The 17,756-nt window shown below is 42.3% G+C and overlaps 1 protein-coding gene across 2 annotated transcripts in view; it reads left to right on the forward strand.

Annotated features, from left to right (window-relative positions):
• pparg (peroxisome proliferator-activated receptor gamma) overlaps window positions 1–17,756 on the forward strand; it is a 130,839-nt gene that overhangs the window by 51,784 nt on the left and 61,299 nt on the right. For both annotated transcript variants that reach the window (XM_046338123.1, XM_046338119.1), the window contains exons 5-6: window positions 6,255–6,454; window positions 17,402–17,540. In XM_046338123.1, coding sequence (XP_046194079.1) covers window positions 6,255–6,454; window positions 17,402–17,540 — 339 coding nt within the window. The remainder of the gene's footprint in view (window positions 1–6,254; window positions 6,455–17,401; window positions 17,541–17,756) is intronic.

The following is a 17,756-nucleotide window of genomic DNA, read 5'->3' on the forward strand; positions in this document are numbered from 1 at the left end:
AAGAAATGACGTACATATTTAGACAAACCTGAAAGTATGAAATATGAAACGTAATTTTGATATCACACTGATATTATAGATTGAATAATTGATCAATTTATTTGCATTATCATGATTATGTTTATGAGTTACTCAATCTAGCTTCATATTGAATTATTTTTGAACTGAATTACCTCATGTTAATAATGAAAATGATTTGATTGGATACGTGTTGTTTTGTTTCCTTTGTGATGCAGCACAGACAAACTACCCAGTAAATATACCACTTTGTGGTTAAAGGAATTTCTGCTTCAGTGTCCTCCATTCTTCTGTCATCTGACCCGTGACCACCTGTTCACTTTCACTATTGTATGGCAACTGCTCTTCATCCGACCGTAAGGTGCTTCAGAGGGTAGCTTCCTGCCTCCCCGGACCTAAATAATAGGTGTGTCAGAGGAAGGCCCAAAAAATGCGCCAAGTCTAGGTCTAAAAGGCTGCTTAACAGCTTCTACCCCCAAGCCAATTAATCAAATGGCCATCCGGACTTTTTACATTGACACCCCCCCCTCCCCCCCTTTGTTTTTACACTGCTGCTACTCGTTGTTTATTATCTAAGCATAGTCACTTTACCCTTATCTACATGTACAAATTACCTCGACTAACCTGTACCCCCGCACATTGACTCGGTACCCCCTGTATATAGCCTTGTTATTTTGTGTTACTTCTTATAAAAAAATGTTTTACTTTCGTCTATTTAGTAGATATTTTCTTAACTCCATTTCTTGAACTGTGTTGTTGGTTAAGAGCTTGTAAGTAAGCATTTCACAGTAAGGTCTACTACACCTGTTGTATTCGGCGCATGTGACCAATAAAATTCGATTTGAAAGGGATACTTTGGGATTTTTAATCAGAGGCCCTTTAGCTACTTCTCCAGAGTCGGATGCACTCATGGAAAAAATGTTTGTCTCTGGGTGCAGTTTGAAGGAAGTTACTAACTAACGCTAGTGCAATTGCTAACTAGTGTTAGCACAATGACAGCAAGTCTAGCATATACCCATAGACTTCCAGTCATTGTGCTAACTCATTGGCTCACAAAACTACCTCTAACATCCTTCATACTGGACACAGAGACATACAAATGTTATCCATGTGTTGAATGTAATTTATCATACTAAAGCTGACGAACATAATAAATCATAATAAAGCAGTCGAATATAATATTCAAGCTGTCGAACATAATATTGCGAACTAACTCTAACTTCCTTCGTACTGGACACAGAGACATAAAAATGGCATCCACGAGTTGTCGAATGTAATATATCACACTAAAGCAGTCGAACAGAATATACCTTACTAAATGGGTCAAAGCAAACTGGTACGATCAAGACGTAGGATAATATATGAATTGTATGCTATTGTACAACTGCTATTACATTGGTAGGCCAATGAAATGTAACCTAACGCGTCTGCTAAATGACTTAAATATAAATGTAAATGTAAGTATCATATGTTAAATGGAGTGGCAGGGATTTGAGTCAAATACGTTTCGCTCTGAGGCAAGGTTTCTCCCAGAGAAAGTCATGTGATTCTAGTCCAGGTGTAGTCCCTGTAGTGGCAGGGTCATCTGAATTTGTTCCTTATATACAGTCACTCTCACATCCCATCATAAGCTGTAGTGGCTAGTGAAATCTGCCAGGGGAGTTGTGTTTTCATCAATGATTCACAGAGGATTACACACGTAGGCACACACACTAGCGCTAGGTAGCTGGCTGTAGATTCTGCTGTGTCATGGTGCTTGGCTGGGTGCCCAGGCGTGGGAGGTCCTTCTGTAGCTCAGTTGGTAGAGCATGGCGCTTGTAACGCCAGGGTAGTGGGTTCGATTCCCGGGACCACCCATACGTAGAATGTATGCACACATGACTGTAAGTCGCTTTGGATAAAAGCGTCCGCTAAATGGCATATATTATTATATTATTATTAGCAACGTATACATTTACAAAAGGTAGCTGGCTGTAGATTCTGCTGTGTCATGGTGCTTGGCTGGGTGCCCAGGCGTAGGAGGAGCAACGTATACATTTACAAAAGGTGTGATGGCTGATAGACCAGATAATGTATTACTCTGCAAGTCACCATTATACAAAAACAGGTTTAGACATAGCTTTAACCACATATAACAGGCCGACAATACTGTTGACTTCTAAATGAAACGGCTTGTCCTGCCGCCTGACTGACGCAGAGGGGAACATAATCCTGTATTAGACATATAATGTAATATACATGTAAACCTGTATTAGAGATTTTGGTAAATACACAGATTGGAGGTAAATCAGACAGAAAACCATTCACAAAGCTCCAGTTCAACCTATCCGTTCTATCAATCAGAGGGGGAAAAAAGTCTGGTTAATCAACCTCTGTCTTCCTAAACTTGATATTTGTCATTTAATGACACTTGAAACTGTGGTCAATAACTGCTATTGGTATTTGACAGTAATGGCACACTGTAGAAAGGTGCATAAAGGTCAAACGTGATGGGAAGTCATACAATAATCAGTTGTCTAGCCACTCTGGTGACGTCAACCATTAATCTCTTTTGAGTCAGTATTTATTTGTTACTGATTATTATGATCCGTTTTAATAATCAGGTTTACAGAACTAGAAACAAAATATTAAATTGCCTGTTTTTCCAATTTATTTGTTAATGTTTCTCACAACTCTCTGTCCATGTCAGATGTGATGAGATCCACATTTACATACCACACACACAAGTGGAGACATGGACGATGGCGCTGAGGACGGTTTGGGGAGATACTCTGTAGTTTGAAGATTGAGGGTTGCGCTGTATATGGAATTGAGTATTTTATTAGGATCCCCATTAGCGGTTGTGAAAGCAGCAGCTACTCTTCTTGGGGCCTACACAGAACATCAATAAACAAGAACAGCTCAAGGACATAATATATAATACATACACACACACACACAATCTAAGTTAAATAGTGGAAAAACGTTGGTGTTGCTTCATCAGTTTTTTTTAACGAGGTTTTCTGTTCATTTGAGCATAATGAGATGGGAGTTCCATGCAATAATAGCTCTATATAATATCATTTTTTCTGGATTTAGGGACTGAAAAGACCCCTGGTGGCATGTCTGGTCAGTTAAGTTTGTGTGTCAGAGCTGTGTGCAAGTTGACTTGCAAACCATTTGGAATTGTCAATACATTTGTGAGGACAGGAGCTGGGAGATGGGAATCAAGTACAGGGAGTGAACATTTAATAAATAACGAACATGCAACAAAACACGGACAGCGTCTGGACGGGAAACAAAACTACATTAATGCTGACGCTGGGAACAAACTGAGGAACAGACAGATATGGATGGGGCAATCAACAAAGTGAAAGAGTCCAGGTGAGTCCAATGGAGTGCTGATGCCTGTAATGATGGTAACAGGTGTGCGTAATGATGGTAACAGGTGTGCGTAATGATGGTAACAGGTGTGCGTAATGATGGTAACAGGTGTGTGTAATGATGGTAACAGGTGTGCGTAATGATGGTAACAGGTGTGCGTAATGATGGTAACAGGTGTGCGTAATGATGGTAACAGGTGTGCGTAATGATGGTAACAGGTGTGCGTAATGATGGTAACAGGTGTGCGTAATGATGGTAACAGGTGTGCGTAATGATGGTAACAGGTGTGCGTAATGATGGGCAGCCTGTCTGCAGGAGAGGGAGTGGGCGCAGGCGTGACAACATTAAAAGTAGTGATGCAGTCAGTCGCTCCTCAACTCTTAGACGAGAGAGACCTGTTCTGGGCCATCTGCAGCTTAAGAATGTCTTTCTTCGCAGCACTTGATCACATGACTTGACTATTATCGAGATAAGACCAAACAAGAGCCTGCAGGATTTCCTTTTTGGAGTGTGGTATCAAAAAAGCAGAGCATCTCTTCACTATGGACAGACCTCTTCTGGTCTTTACAACCATTTAATTTATATGTTTTATTCTTAGAGATGTTCAGGACCAGTTTATTACTTGCCATCCAGTCCGAAACTGACTGCAACTTCTTGTTAAAGGTTTCAGTTACTTCATTAGCTGTGGTTGCTGACATGTACAGTACCAGTCAAAAGTTTGGACACACCTTCTCATTCCAGGGTTTTAATTTATTTGACTATTTTATACATTTTAGAATAATAGGGTAGACATAAACTATTAAATAACAAATTTAGACTAGTTACCAAAAAAAAGTGATAAACAAATCAAAACATTATTTATATTTGAGATTCTTCAAAGTAGTCAACATTTGCCTTGATCACAGCTTTGCACACTCTTGGAATTCTCTCAACCAGCTTCATGATGTAGTCACTTGGAATGCATTTCAATTAACAGGTGTGCCTTGTTAAGTTCATTTGTGTAATTTCTTTCCTTAATGTGTTTGAGCCAATCAGTTTTGCTGTGACAAGGTAGGTGTGGTACACAGAAGATATGGCAAGAACAGCTCAAATAAGCAAAGACAAATTACATCATCATTACTTTAAAACATGGTCAGTCAATACGGAACATTTCAAGGACTTTGACGGTTTCTTCAAGTGCAGTTGCAAAAACCATCAATCGCTATGATGAAACTGGCTCTCATTAGGACCACCACAGGAAAGGAAGATCCAGAGTTAACTGCACATCAGATTGCAGTCCAAATAAATGCTTCACAGAGTTCAAGTAACAGACATCTCAACATCAACTGTTCAGAGGCAACTACGTGAATCAGGTCTTCATGGTCGAATTGCTGCAAAGAAACCACTACTAAAGGACACCAATAAGAAGAAGAGACTTGCTTGGGCCAAGAAAAATGAGCAAAGAACATTAGACCTGTGGAAATCTGTCTGATGAGTCCAAATGTGAGATTTTTGGTTACAACGTCTTTGTGAGAAGCAGAGTAGATAAATGGATGATTTCTGCATGTGTGGTTCCCACCGTGAAACATGGAGGTGGTGTGAGTATGCTTCGCTGGTGATACTGTCAGTGATTTATTTAGAATTCAAGGCACGCTTAACCAGCATGGCAACCACAGCATTCTGCAGTGATACGCCATCCCATCTGGTTTGCACTATCATTTTTTTTCCAACAGGACAATGACTCAAAACACACCTCCAGGCTGTGTACAGGCTATTTGACCAATGAGAGTGATAAAGTGCTGCATCAGATGACCTGGCCTCCAATCACCCGATCACAATCCAATTGAGATGGTTTGGGATGAGTTGGACCGCAGTTTGAAGGAAAAGCAGCCAACGAGTGCTCAGCATATGTGGGAACTCCTTCAAGACTGTTGGAAAAGCATTCCTCGTGAAGCTGGTTGAGAGATTGCCAAGTGTCCAGAGCTGTCATCAAGGGAAAGGGTGGCTATTCTGAAGAATTTGTAATATATTTTTAATTAGTGGGTTACTACACTGTTTTGGTTACTACATGATTCCATATGTGTTATTTCATAGTTGATGTCTTCTCTATTATTCTACAATGTAGAAAATAGTACAAAGGAAAAACCCTTGAATGAGTAGGTGTGTCCAAACTTTTGACTGGTACTGTATATGGTTGAATCGTCAGCATACATGGACACACAGGCTTTGTTTAATGCTCGTGGCAGGTCATTGGTAAAAACAGAAAAGAGTAGAGGGCCTAGAGAGCTGTCCTGCGGTACACCACACCCTACATGTTTGACATTAGAGAGGCTGCCATTAAATAAAACTTTTAAATTGTTAGCTCTAGATTGATAGCTTTTAGATTGATAGCTCTAAATCTACAATATGGCTTGGTTGAAAAGCCATAAAACAGGTTATGGTCAATCATATCAAAGGCTGCACTGAAATCTAACAGGACAGCTCCGACAATCTTCTTATTGTCTTTCAACCAGTCATTTGTGTCAGTGTAGTACATGTTGTGTGCCCTTCTCTATAAGCATGCTGAAAGTCTGTTGTCAATTTGTTTATAGAGAAATAGCATTGTATTTGGTCAAAAAAAATTTACAACAGTTTGCTAAGATCTGGAAGCAAGCTGATTGGTCTGCTGTTAGAACCAGTAAAGGCTGCTTTACCACTCTTGGGTAGCGGGACTGATTTTGGCTTCCCTCCAGGCCTGAGGACAAAGACTTTCCTCTGGGCTCAGATTAAAGATATGGCAGATAGGAGTGGCCACAGTCAGCTACCATCCTCAGTAGTTTTCCATCTAAGTTGTCAATGGCAGGAGGTTTGTCATTATTGATCTGATAATGTTATCTGTGTTGTTTCCCATACAGCTATTCGTTTTGGACGGATGCCCCAGGCTGAGAAGGAGAAGCTCCTAGCTGAGTTCTCTACTGACATGGACATCATGCACCCTGAGGCTGCCGACCTGAGGAGCCTGGCCAAGCTGCTGCTGGAGTCCTATCTCAAATACTTCCCCCTCACTAAGGCTAAGGCCAGGGCCATCCTGTCTGGAAAGACTGGGGATAACGCGGTATGGACCAGACCTATCATGGCACAGTAGCTACTAGCTATTCCCTATCACAGTCACAACCATACTAACATGACACAGTAGCTATTCGCTATCACACCATGTGATGATAGGTGGTGGGCCGACATCCAAGCTGAGATATCTGCCATGCAGAGATGCATGTTGTCACACAGACATACCTGTCCTTCAGCAGGTGTGGACCCTAGTCAACACACTAAGAGACTAGTCAGTGGAAATTCAGGTTTCAGTCACATGGGTGGTACTTGCAGAAATACTTGTCTTACTAGGAAAAAGAGTTTCAGGTTGATGTCCTGTCCACACTAATAAAACATGGAGTAGAAAGTTATGCCAGTACAGTAGAAAGTTATGCCAGTACAGTATAAAGTTATGCCAGAGTACAGTTGAATGTTATGTCAGTAAAGTAGAATGTTATGGCAGAGAACAGTAGAACATTATGACAGAATACTGTAGAGTTTTATGACAGAGCACATTATAGGTTTTTAGAAATAGTCATTTTGTTCCATTTCAAACATTCCATTCACAGCTGGAGGGCAAGCATAGCCTGCTCCAATGCATTACAGTGCAGAAACAGCTGGATTACACCTTTCTCTCTCAACACTGGCCACCACTAATTGGAGATTTAAGTGACATAAAAATGTACTATACCTGACAAGTATGTGTGGTTTAGGTTAATTGTCCATCCTTTGAGCTCTGCTTGTCAAGCAGCAGAAGGTGGCATTTCAAATCAAATCGTGTTTGTCACAAACACAGAATACAACAGGTGTGTAGACCTTACAGTGAAATGCTTAATTATAAAGCCCTTAACCAACAATGCTTTAACACTTATTTTTCTTAACTTCAAGTAAAAAAAAAAAGTAACAAAAATAAACAAAGCAGTAAAATAACAATAAAGAGGCTATATACAGGGTATTACGGTACAGAGTCAATGTGGAGGCTATATACAGGGTATTACGGTACAGAGTCAATGTGGAGGCTATATACAGGGTATTACGGTACAGAGTCAATGTGGAGGCTATATACAGGGTGTTACGGTACAGAGTCAATGTGGAGGCTATATACGGGGTATTACGGTACAGAGTCAATGTGGAGGCTATATACAGGGTGTTACGGTACTGAGTCAATGTGGAGACTATATACAGGGTATTACGGTACAGAGTCAATGTGGAGGCTATATACAGGGTGTTACGGTACTGAGTCAATGTGGAGGCTATATACAGGGTGTTACGGTACAGAGTCAATGTGGAGGCTATATACAGGGTGTTACGGTACTGAGTCAATGTGGAGACTATATACAGGGTATTATGGTACAGAGTCAATGTGGAGGCTATATACAGGGTGTTACGGTACTGAGTCAATGTGGAGGCTATATACAGGGTGTTACGGTACTGAGTCAATGTGGAGACTATATACAGGGTATTACGGTACAGAGTCAATGTGGAGGCTATATACAGGGTGTTACGGTACTGAGTCAATGTGGAGGCTATATACAGGGTGTTACGGTACAGAGTCAATGTGGAGGCTATATACAGGGTGTTACGGTACTGAGTCAATGTGGAGACTATATACAGGGTATTACGGTACAGAGTCAATGTGGAGGCTATATACAGGGTGTTACGGTACTGAGTCAATGTGGAGGCTATATACAGGGTGTTACGGTACTGAGTCAATGTGGAGGCTATATACAGGGTGTTACGTACTGAGTCAATGTGGAGGCTATATACAGGGTATTACGGTACTGAGTCAATGTGGAGGCTATATACAGGGTGTTACGGTACTGAGTCAATGTGGAGGCTATATACAGGGTGTTATGGTACAGAGTCAATGTGGAGGCTATATACAGGGTATTACGGTACTGAGTCAATGTGGAGGCTATATACAGGGTGTTACGGTACAGAGTCAATGTGGAGGATATATACAGGGTATTACGGTACAGAGTCAATGTGGAGGCTATAGACAGGGGGTACTGGTACAGAGTCAATGTGGAGACTATATACAGGAGGTACCGGTACAGAGTCAATGTGGAGGCTATATACAAGGGGTACTGGTACAAAGTCAATGTGGAGACTATATACAGGAGGTACCGGTACAGAGTCAATGTGGAGGCTTTATACAGGAGGTACCGATACAGAGTCAATGTGGAGGCTATATACAGGGTGTTACGGTACAGAGTCAATGTGGAGGATATATACAGGGTATTACGGTACAGAGTCAATGTGGAGGCTGTATACAGGGTGTTACGGTACAGAGTCAATGTGGAGGCTATATACAGGGGGTACTGGTACAGAGTCAATGTGGAGACTATACACAGGAGGTACCGGTACAGAGTCAATGTGGAGGCTATATACAGGGGGTACCAGTACAGAGTCAATGTGGAGGCTATATACAGGAGGTACCAGTACAGAGTCAATGTGGAGACTATATACAGGAGGTACCGGTACAGAGTCAATGTGGAGGCTATATACAGGAGGTACCGGTACAGAGTCAATGTGTAGACTTTATACAGGAGGTACCGGTACATAGTCAATGTGGAGACTATATACAGGGGGTACCGGTACAGAGTCAATGTGGAGGCTATATACAGGGGGTACCGGTACAGAGTCAATGTGGAGGCTATATACAGGGGGTACCTGTACAGAGTCAATGTGCGGGAGCACTGGTTAGTCGACGTAATTGAGGTAATATGTACATGTAGGTAGTTATTAAAGTGACTATGCACAGATAACAACAGAGCGTAGCACCAGTGTAGAAGAGGGGGGTCAATGCAAATAGTTTGGGTAGCACTTTGATGAGATGTTCAGGAGTCTTATGGCTTGGGGGTAGAAGCTGATTAGAAACCTCTTGGCCCTAGACTTGGCACTCCTGTACTTGCCGTGGGTAGCAGAGAGAACAGTCTATGTCTAGGTTGGCTGGCATCTTTGACAGTTTTTATGGCCTTCCTCTGACACTGCCTGGTATAGAGGTCCTGGATGGCAGGAAGCTTGAAGTACTGGGTCGTACACACTACCCTATGTAGTGCCTTGCAGTTGGAAGCCGAGCAGTTGCCATACCTTGATTTGAAAGGTTTTGTCGTGCCCTCTTCACGACTGTCTTGGTCTGCTTGGACCATGTTAGTTTGTTGGTTATGTGGACGCCAAGGAATTTGAAGCTCTCAACCTGCTCCACTACAGCCCCATCAATGAGAATGGGGGCTGCAGTTACTTGCTGTATAACTCTGATAGAGCTGAAGTGCACAATTGTTTGTATGGAATAATCGGAAATTAGTAGTTCTGATTGCTATTAAAGAGGTGATCATATTACAACCAGATACTTATAATATTTATTTGACAATCTCTTGAAAACGCCCCACAGATGTCAACACAGTACAATGGAATAGAACGATAGAACAACAGTCCACATTCTGATACATGTGAAATGTTTTGAGTTGAAAGAGTTGACCAGAGGAAGCATGGCAGGAAACAGCAGCATGTTATTTAACAAACTAAACTATCAGTGTAAACCCTCAGTCTGACCTGATCTGTGTTTTAGTTCCAACATCATGGCCTTGCTGATCTCACTCCTCTCCTCGCTCTACATTTTAGTCATTTAGCAGACACTCACACACAGCAACTTAGTGGATTCATCTTAAGATACTTTTGTATATATAGTGTATGTGGACACCCTTCGAATTAGTGGACTCTGCTATTTCAGCCACACCTGTTGCTCACAGGTGTATAAAATCAAGCACACCGACATGCAATCTCCATAGAAAACATTGGCAGTAGAATGGCCTTACTGAAGAGCTCAGTGACTTTCAAGGTGGCACCGTCAGAGGATGCCACCTTTCCAACAAGTCAGTTCATCAAATTTCTGCCCTTCTAGAGCTGCCCCGATCAACTGTAAGTGATGTTATTGTGAAGTGGAAACATCTAGGAGCAACTACGGCTCAGCCACGAAGTGCTAGTCCACACAAGCTCACAGGACGGGACCAGCGAGTGCTGAAGCGCGTAAAAATCATCTGTCCTCAGTTGCAGCACTCACTACCGCGTTCCAAACTGCTTCTGGAAGCAAAGTCAGCACGATAACTTTGTCGGGAGCATCATGAAACATGAAATGGGTTAATCGGTGGACTAATCTGGGTTTGACAGATGCCCGGACAACACTACATGCCCCAAGGCATAGTGCCAACTGTAAAGTTTGGTGGAGGAGGAATAATGGACTGGGGATGTTATTCATGGTTCGTGCTAGGCCTCTTTATTCCAGTGAAGGGGAATCTTAACACAACAGCATACAATGACATTTAGACAATTCTGTGCTCCCAACTTTCTGGCAACAGTTTGGGGAAGGCCCTTTCCTGTTTCAGCATGACAATGCCCCCCGTGTACAAAGCGAGGTCCATACAGAAATGGTTTGTTGAGATATGTGTGGATGAACTTGACTGGCCTGCACAGAGCCCTGACCTCAACCCCATCGAACACCTTTGGGATGAATTGGAATGCCAACTGCGAGCCAGGCCTAATCGCCTCAACATTAGTGCCCAACCCCACTAATGCTCTTGTGGCTGAGTAGAAGGAGGTCCCCTCAGCAATCTTCCAACATCTAGTGGAAAGCCTTCCCAGAGGAGTGGAGGCTGTTATAGCAGTAAAGGGGGGAACAACTCCATATTAATACCCATGATTTTGGAATGAGATGTTTGACAAGCAGATGTCCACATACTGTTGGTTATGTAATATAGCTAGGTGGGACAACCACATATCATAGAAAGTACATATTAGTAGCTATCAGAAAAGTCAGTACTAGTAGGGGGAAAAGTCAGTCACTAGTCCAACGCTCTAACCACTAGGCTACGTTGCCACCCCGATATATTAGGGTTATATTAGGGTTAGGGTTATATTAGGGTTAGGGTTATATTAGGGTTAGGGTTATATTAGGGTTATATTAGGGTTATGGTTATATTAGGGTTATATTAGGGTTAGGGTTATATTAGGGTTATATTAGGGTTAGTGTTATATTAGGGTTAGGGTTATATTAGGGTTATATTATGGTTAGGGTTATATTAGGGTTATATTAGGGTTAGTGTTATATTAGGGTTATATTAGGGTTAGGGTTATATTAGGGTTATATTAGGGTTATGGTTATATTAGGGTTATATTAGGGTTATATTGGGATTAGGGTTATTATTATTATTATATTATGGTTAGGGTTATATTAGGGTTATATTAGGGTTAGTGTTATATTAGGGTTATATTAGGGTTAGGGTTATATTGGGGTTAGGGTTATGTTAGGGTTCTTTTAGGGTTATGTTAGGGTTATACTAGGGTTAGGGTAATATTAGGGTTAGAATTATATTTTTGTTATGTTCGGGTTAGGGTTGTATTAGGTTTAAGGTTATATTAGGGTTATGTTAGGGTTATATTAGGCTTATATTATGGTTAGGGATGTATTTGGGTTAGGATTATAAACTCATCAAAAAAAGAAATGTCTTCTCATTGTCAACTGCGTTTATTTTCAGCAAACTTAACATACGTCAATATTTGTATGAACATAAGAAGATTCAGATATGTGCCTAACAGAAATGTAATAATGAACGGCACCAGATTTGCCAGTTCTTGCTGTGAGATGTTACCCCACTCTTCCATCAAGGCACCTGCAAGTTCCAGGACATTTCTGGGGGGAATGGCCCTAGCCCTCACCCTCCGATCCAACAGGGTCCCAGACGTGCTCAATAGGATTGAGATCCGGGCTCTTCGCTGGCCATGGCAGAATACTGACATTCCTGTCTTGCAGGAAATAATGCACAGAATGAGCAGTATGGCTGGTGGCATTGTCATGCTGGAGGGTCATGTCAGGATGAGCCTGCAGGAAGGGTGCCACATGAGGGAGGAGGATGTCCACGACTTGTCAATGAAGAGCACTTTTACCAGTCCTCTCTGGTCCAGCGACGGTGGGTTTGTGCCCATATTCGACGTTGTTGCCGGTGATGTCTGGTGAGGACCTGCCTTACAACAGGCCTACAGGCCCTCAGTCCAGCCTCTCTCAGCCTATTGCGAACAGTCTGAGCATTGGAGGGATTGTGTGTTCCTGGTGTAACTCGGGCAGTTGTTGTTGACGTCCTGTACCTGTCCTGCAGGTGTGATATTCGGATGTACCGATCCTGTGCAGGTGTTGTTACACGTTGTCTGTCACTGCGAGGACAATCAGCTCTCTGTCCCTTCTCCCTGTAGCGCTGTCGTATGCGTCTCATAGTACGGGCATTGCAATTTATTTCCCTGGCCACATCTGCAGTCCTCATGCCTCCTTGCAGCATACCTAAGGCATGTTCACGCAGATGAGTAGGGACCCTGGGCATCTTTCTTTTGGTGTTTTTCAGAGTCAGTAGAATGGCCTCTCTAGTGTCCTAAGTTTCCATAACTCTGACCTTAATTGCCTACCGTCTGTAAGCTGTTAGTGTTTTAACGACCGTTCCACAGGTGCATGTTCCTTCATTGTTTATGGTTCATTGAACAAGCATGGGAAACAGTGTTTAAACCCTTTACAATGAAAATCTGTGAAGTTATTTGGATTTTAACTAATTATCTTTGAAAGACCGGGTCCTGAAAAAGGGATGTTTCTTTTTTTGCTGAGTTTAGTAGGGGGGGAATTCAGTTCGAGTAGGGGGGAAAGTCAGTACTAGTGGGTGGGGGAGGGGGGGTGCTGTGGAATTATTTAAGATACTCTTTGAAGAGGTAGGGTTTCAGATGTTTACCAAAAATAGGTAGGTACTCTGCTGTCTTAGCTTCAGGGGGAAGCTGGTTCCAGCATTGGGGTGCTAGGTCATAAAAGAGCATTGACTGGGCTGAGCGGGAGCTGCCCTCCCATTGAGGTGGGAGGGCCAAGAGACCAGAGGTGGTAGAACAGACTACCCAGGTTGGGGTGTAGGGTTTTATCATAGCCTGAAGGTAGGGATGGGCAGTTCCTCTTGCTGCTCCGTAGGCAAGCATCATAGTCTTATAGTGGAAGTGAGCTTTGACTGGAAGCCAGTGGAGCGTGCAGAGGAGCGGGGTGACATGGGAAAAGGTTGAAGGCCAGATCTGGTGGCAGTGGTCTGAATAAGTTGCAGGGGTTTGATGGCACATGTTATAACGGGATGTTGTCTCCAGTTAGTCATGTTATAACGGGATGTTGTCTCCAGTTAGTCATGTTATAACAGGGTGTTGTCTCCAGTTAGTCATGTTATAACAGGGTGTTGTCTCCAGTTAGTCATGTTATAACAGGGTGTTGTCTCCAGTTAGTCATGTTATGACAGGGTGTTGTCTCCAGTTAGTCATGTTATAACAGGGTGTTGTCTCCAGGTTAGTCATGTTATAACAGGGTGTTGTCTCCAGTTAGTCATGTTATAACAGGGTGTTGTCTCCAGTTAGTCATGTTATAACAGGGTGTTGTCTCCAGTTAGTCATGTTATAACAGGGTGTTGTCTCCAGTTAGTCATGTTATAACAGGGTGTTGTCTCCAGTTAGTCATGTTATAACAGGGTGTTGTCTCCAGATAGTCATGTTATAACAGGGTGTTGTCTCCAGTTAGTCATGTTATAACAGGGTGTTGTCTCCAGTTAGTCATGTTATGACAGGGTGTTGTCTCCAGTTAGTCATGTTATAACAGGGTGTTGTCTCCAGTTAGTCATGTTATAACAGGGTGTTGTCTCCAGTTAGTCATGTTATAACAGGGTGTTGTCTCCAGTTAGTCATGTTATGACATGGTGTTGTCTCCAGTTAGTCATGTTATAACAGGGTGTTGTCTCCAGATAGTCCATGTTATAACAGGGTGTTGTCTCCAGTTAGTCATGTTATAACAGGGTGTTGTCTCCAGTTAGTCATGTTATAACAGGGTGTTGTCTCCAGATAGTCATTATGTTATAACAGGGTGTTGTCTCCAGTTAGTCATGTTATGACAGGGTGCTGTCTCCAGTTAGTCATGTTATAACAGGGTGTTGTCTCCAGTTAGTCATGTTATAACAGGGTGTTGTCTCCAGACAGTCATCATGTTATAACAGGGTGTTGTCTCCAGACAGTCATCATGTTATAACAGGGTGTTGTCTCCAGTTAGTCATGTTATAACAGGGTGTTGTCTCCAGTTAGTCATGTTATGACAGGGTGTTGTCTCCAGTTAGTCATGTTATAACAGGGTGTTGTCTCCAGATAGTCATCATGTTATAACAGGGTGTTGTCTCCAGTTAGTCATGTTATAACAGGGTGTTGTCTCCAGTTAGTCATGTTATAACAGGGTGTTGTCTCCAGACAGTCATCATGTTATAACAGGGTGTTGTCTCCAGATAGTCATCATGTTATAACAGGGTGTTGTCTCCAGTTAGTCATGTTATAACAGGGTGTTGTCTCCAGATAGTCCATGTTATAACAGGGTGTTGTCTCCAGTTAGTCATGTTATAACAGGGTGTTGTCTCCAGACAGTCATCATGTTATAACAGGGTGTTGTCTCCAGACAGTCATCATGTTATGACAGGGTGTTGTCTCCAGTTAGTCATGTTATAACAGGGTGTTGTCTCCAGTTAGTCATGTTATAACAGGGTGTTGTCTCCAGACAGTCATCATGTTATAACAGGGTGTTGTCTCCAGATAGTCATCATGTTATAACAGGGTGTTGTCTCCAGTTAGTCATGTTATAACAGGGTGTTGTCTCCAGTTAGTCATGTTATAACAGGGTGTTGTCTCCAGTTAGTCATGTTATGACAGGGTGTTGTCTCCAGTTAGTCATGTTATGACAGGGTGTTGTCTCCAGTTAGTCATGTTATAACAGGGTGTTGTCTCCAGTTAGTCATGTTATAACAGGGTGTTGTCTCCAGTTAGTCATGTTATAACAGGGTGTTGTCTCCAGTTAGTCATGTTATGACAGGGTGTTGTCTCCAGTTAGTCATGTTATGACAGGGTGTTGTCTCCAGATAGTCATCATGTTATGACAGGGTGTTTCCTTGTCTCCAGATAGTCATGTTATGACAGGGTGTTGTCTCCAGTTAGTCATGTTATGACAGGGTGTTGTCTCCAGTTAGTCATGTTATGACAGGGTGTTGTCTCCAGTTAGTCATGTTATGACAGGGTGTTGTCTCCAGTTAGTCATGTTATAACAGGGTGTTGTCTCCAGTTAGTCATGTTATAACAGGGTGTTGTCTCCAGTTAGTCATGTTATAACAGGGTGTTGTCTCCAGTTAGTCATGTTATAACAGGGTGTTGTCTCCAGTTAGTCATGTTATGACAGGGTGTTGTCTCCAGTTAGTCATGTTATGACAGGGTGTTGTCTCCAGTTAGTCATGTTATAACAGGGTGTTGTCTCCAGTTAGTCATGTTATAACAGGGTGTTGTCTCCAGTTAGTCATGTTATGACAGGGTGTTGTCTCCAGTTAGTCATGTTATAACAGGGTGTTGTCTCCAGTTAGTCATGTTATAACAGGGTGTTGTCTCCAGTTAGTCATGTTATAACAGGGTGTTGTCTCCAGTTAGTCATGTTATAACAGGGTGTTGTCTCCAGTTAGTCATGTTATAACAGGGTGTTGTCTCCAGTTAGTCATGTTATGACAGGGTGTTGTCTCCAGTTAGTCATGTTATGACAGGGTGTTGTCTCCAGATAGTCATCATGTTATGACAGGCTGTTGTCTCCAGTTAGTCATGTTATAACAGGGTGTTGTCTCCAGTTAGTCATGTTATGACAGGGTGTTGTCTCCAGTTAGTCATGTTATAACAGGGTGTTGTCTCCAGTTAGTCATGTTATAACAGGGTGTTGTCTCCAGTTAGTCATGTTATAACAGGGTGTTGTCTCCAGTTAGTCATGTTATAACAGGGTGTTGTCTCCAGTTAGTCATGTTATGACAGGGTGTTGTCTCCAGTTAGTCATGTTATGACAGGGTGTTGTCTCCAGTTAGTCATGTTATAACAGGGTGTTGTCTCCAGTTAGTCATGTTATAACAGGGTGTTGTCTCCAGTTAGTCATGTTATGACAGGGTGTTGTCTCCAGTTAGTCATGTTATAACAGGGTGTTGTCTCCAGTTAGTCAACAGGGTGTTATAACAGGGTGTTGTCTCCAGTTAGTCATGTTATAACAGGGTGTTGTCTCCAGTTAGTCATGTTATAACAGGGTGTTGTCTCCAGTTAGTCATGTTATAACAGGGTGTTGTCTCCAGTTAGTCATGTTATGACAGGGTGTTGTCTCCAGTTAGTCATGTTATAACAGGGTGTTGTCTCCAGATAGTCATCATGTTATAACAGGGTGTTGTCTCCAGTTAGTCATGTTATAACAGGGTGTTGTCTCCAGTTAGTCATGTTATGACAGGGTGTTGTCTCCAGATAGTCATCATGTTATGACAGGGTGTTGTCTCCAGTTAGTCATGTTATAACAGGGTGTTGTCTCCAGTTAGTCATGTTATGACAGGGTGTTGTCTCCAGATAGTCATCATGTTATGACAGGGTGTTGTCTCCAGTTAGTCATGTTATAACAGGGTGTTGTCTCCAGTTAGTCATGTTATAACAGGGTGTTGTCTCCAGTTAGTCATGTTATAACAGGGTGTTGTCTCCAGTTAGTCATGTTATGACAGGGTGTTGTCTCCAGTTAGTCATGTTATGACAGGGTGTTGTCTCCAGATAGTCATGTTATAACAGGGTGTTGTCTCCAGTTAGTCATGTTATGACAGGGTGTTGTCTCCAGTTAGTCATGTTATGACAGGGTGTTGTCTCCAGATAGTCATCATGTTATGACAGGGTGTTTCCTTGTCTCCAGATAGTCATGTTATAACAGGGTGTTGTCTCCAGTTAGTCATGTTATAACAGGGTGTTGTCTCCAGATAATCATGTTATGACAGGGTGTTGTCTCCAGATAGGCATCATGTTATGACAGGGTGTTTCCTTGTCTCCAGATAGTCGGCATGTTTCACAGTAATGTGCTTGATTTTGTTTGTTTGTTGTCTCTCTGCAGCCGTTTGTAATCCATGACATGAAGTCTCTTCAGGAAGGAGAGAGGTTTATCAACTGCAGGCAGATGCCCATCCATGTTGTCCAGGAGACCAGGACTGAGGCGGGGACTGAGGCTGGGACTGGAGCTGGCTGTAGTCTAGGTATTATTATGTTGTATCTGTCCTCTGTGGGGTTGGCTGTAGTCTAGGTATTATCATGTTGTATCTGTCCTCTGTGGGGTTGGCTGTAGTCTAGGTATTATCATGTTGTATCTGTCCTCTGTGACTGTTTTCCCTGTACCTTTTTTTCTCCTATTTATCTTTTCTTTTTTTGTAGAGTGGTTAGTTACCTTTCTACACTGAACAAACATATACACT

Source organism: Oncorhynchus gorbuscha, linkage group LG03 (assembly GCF_021184085.1).
Source record: "Oncorhynchus gorbuscha isolate QuinsamMale2020 ecotype Even-year linkage group LG03, OgorEven_v1.0, whole genome shotgun sequence".
In the NCBI taxonomy this organism is placed as follows: domain Eukaryota; kingdom Metazoa; phylum Chordata; class Actinopteri; order Salmoniformes; family Salmonidae; genus Oncorhynchus; species Oncorhynchus gorbuscha.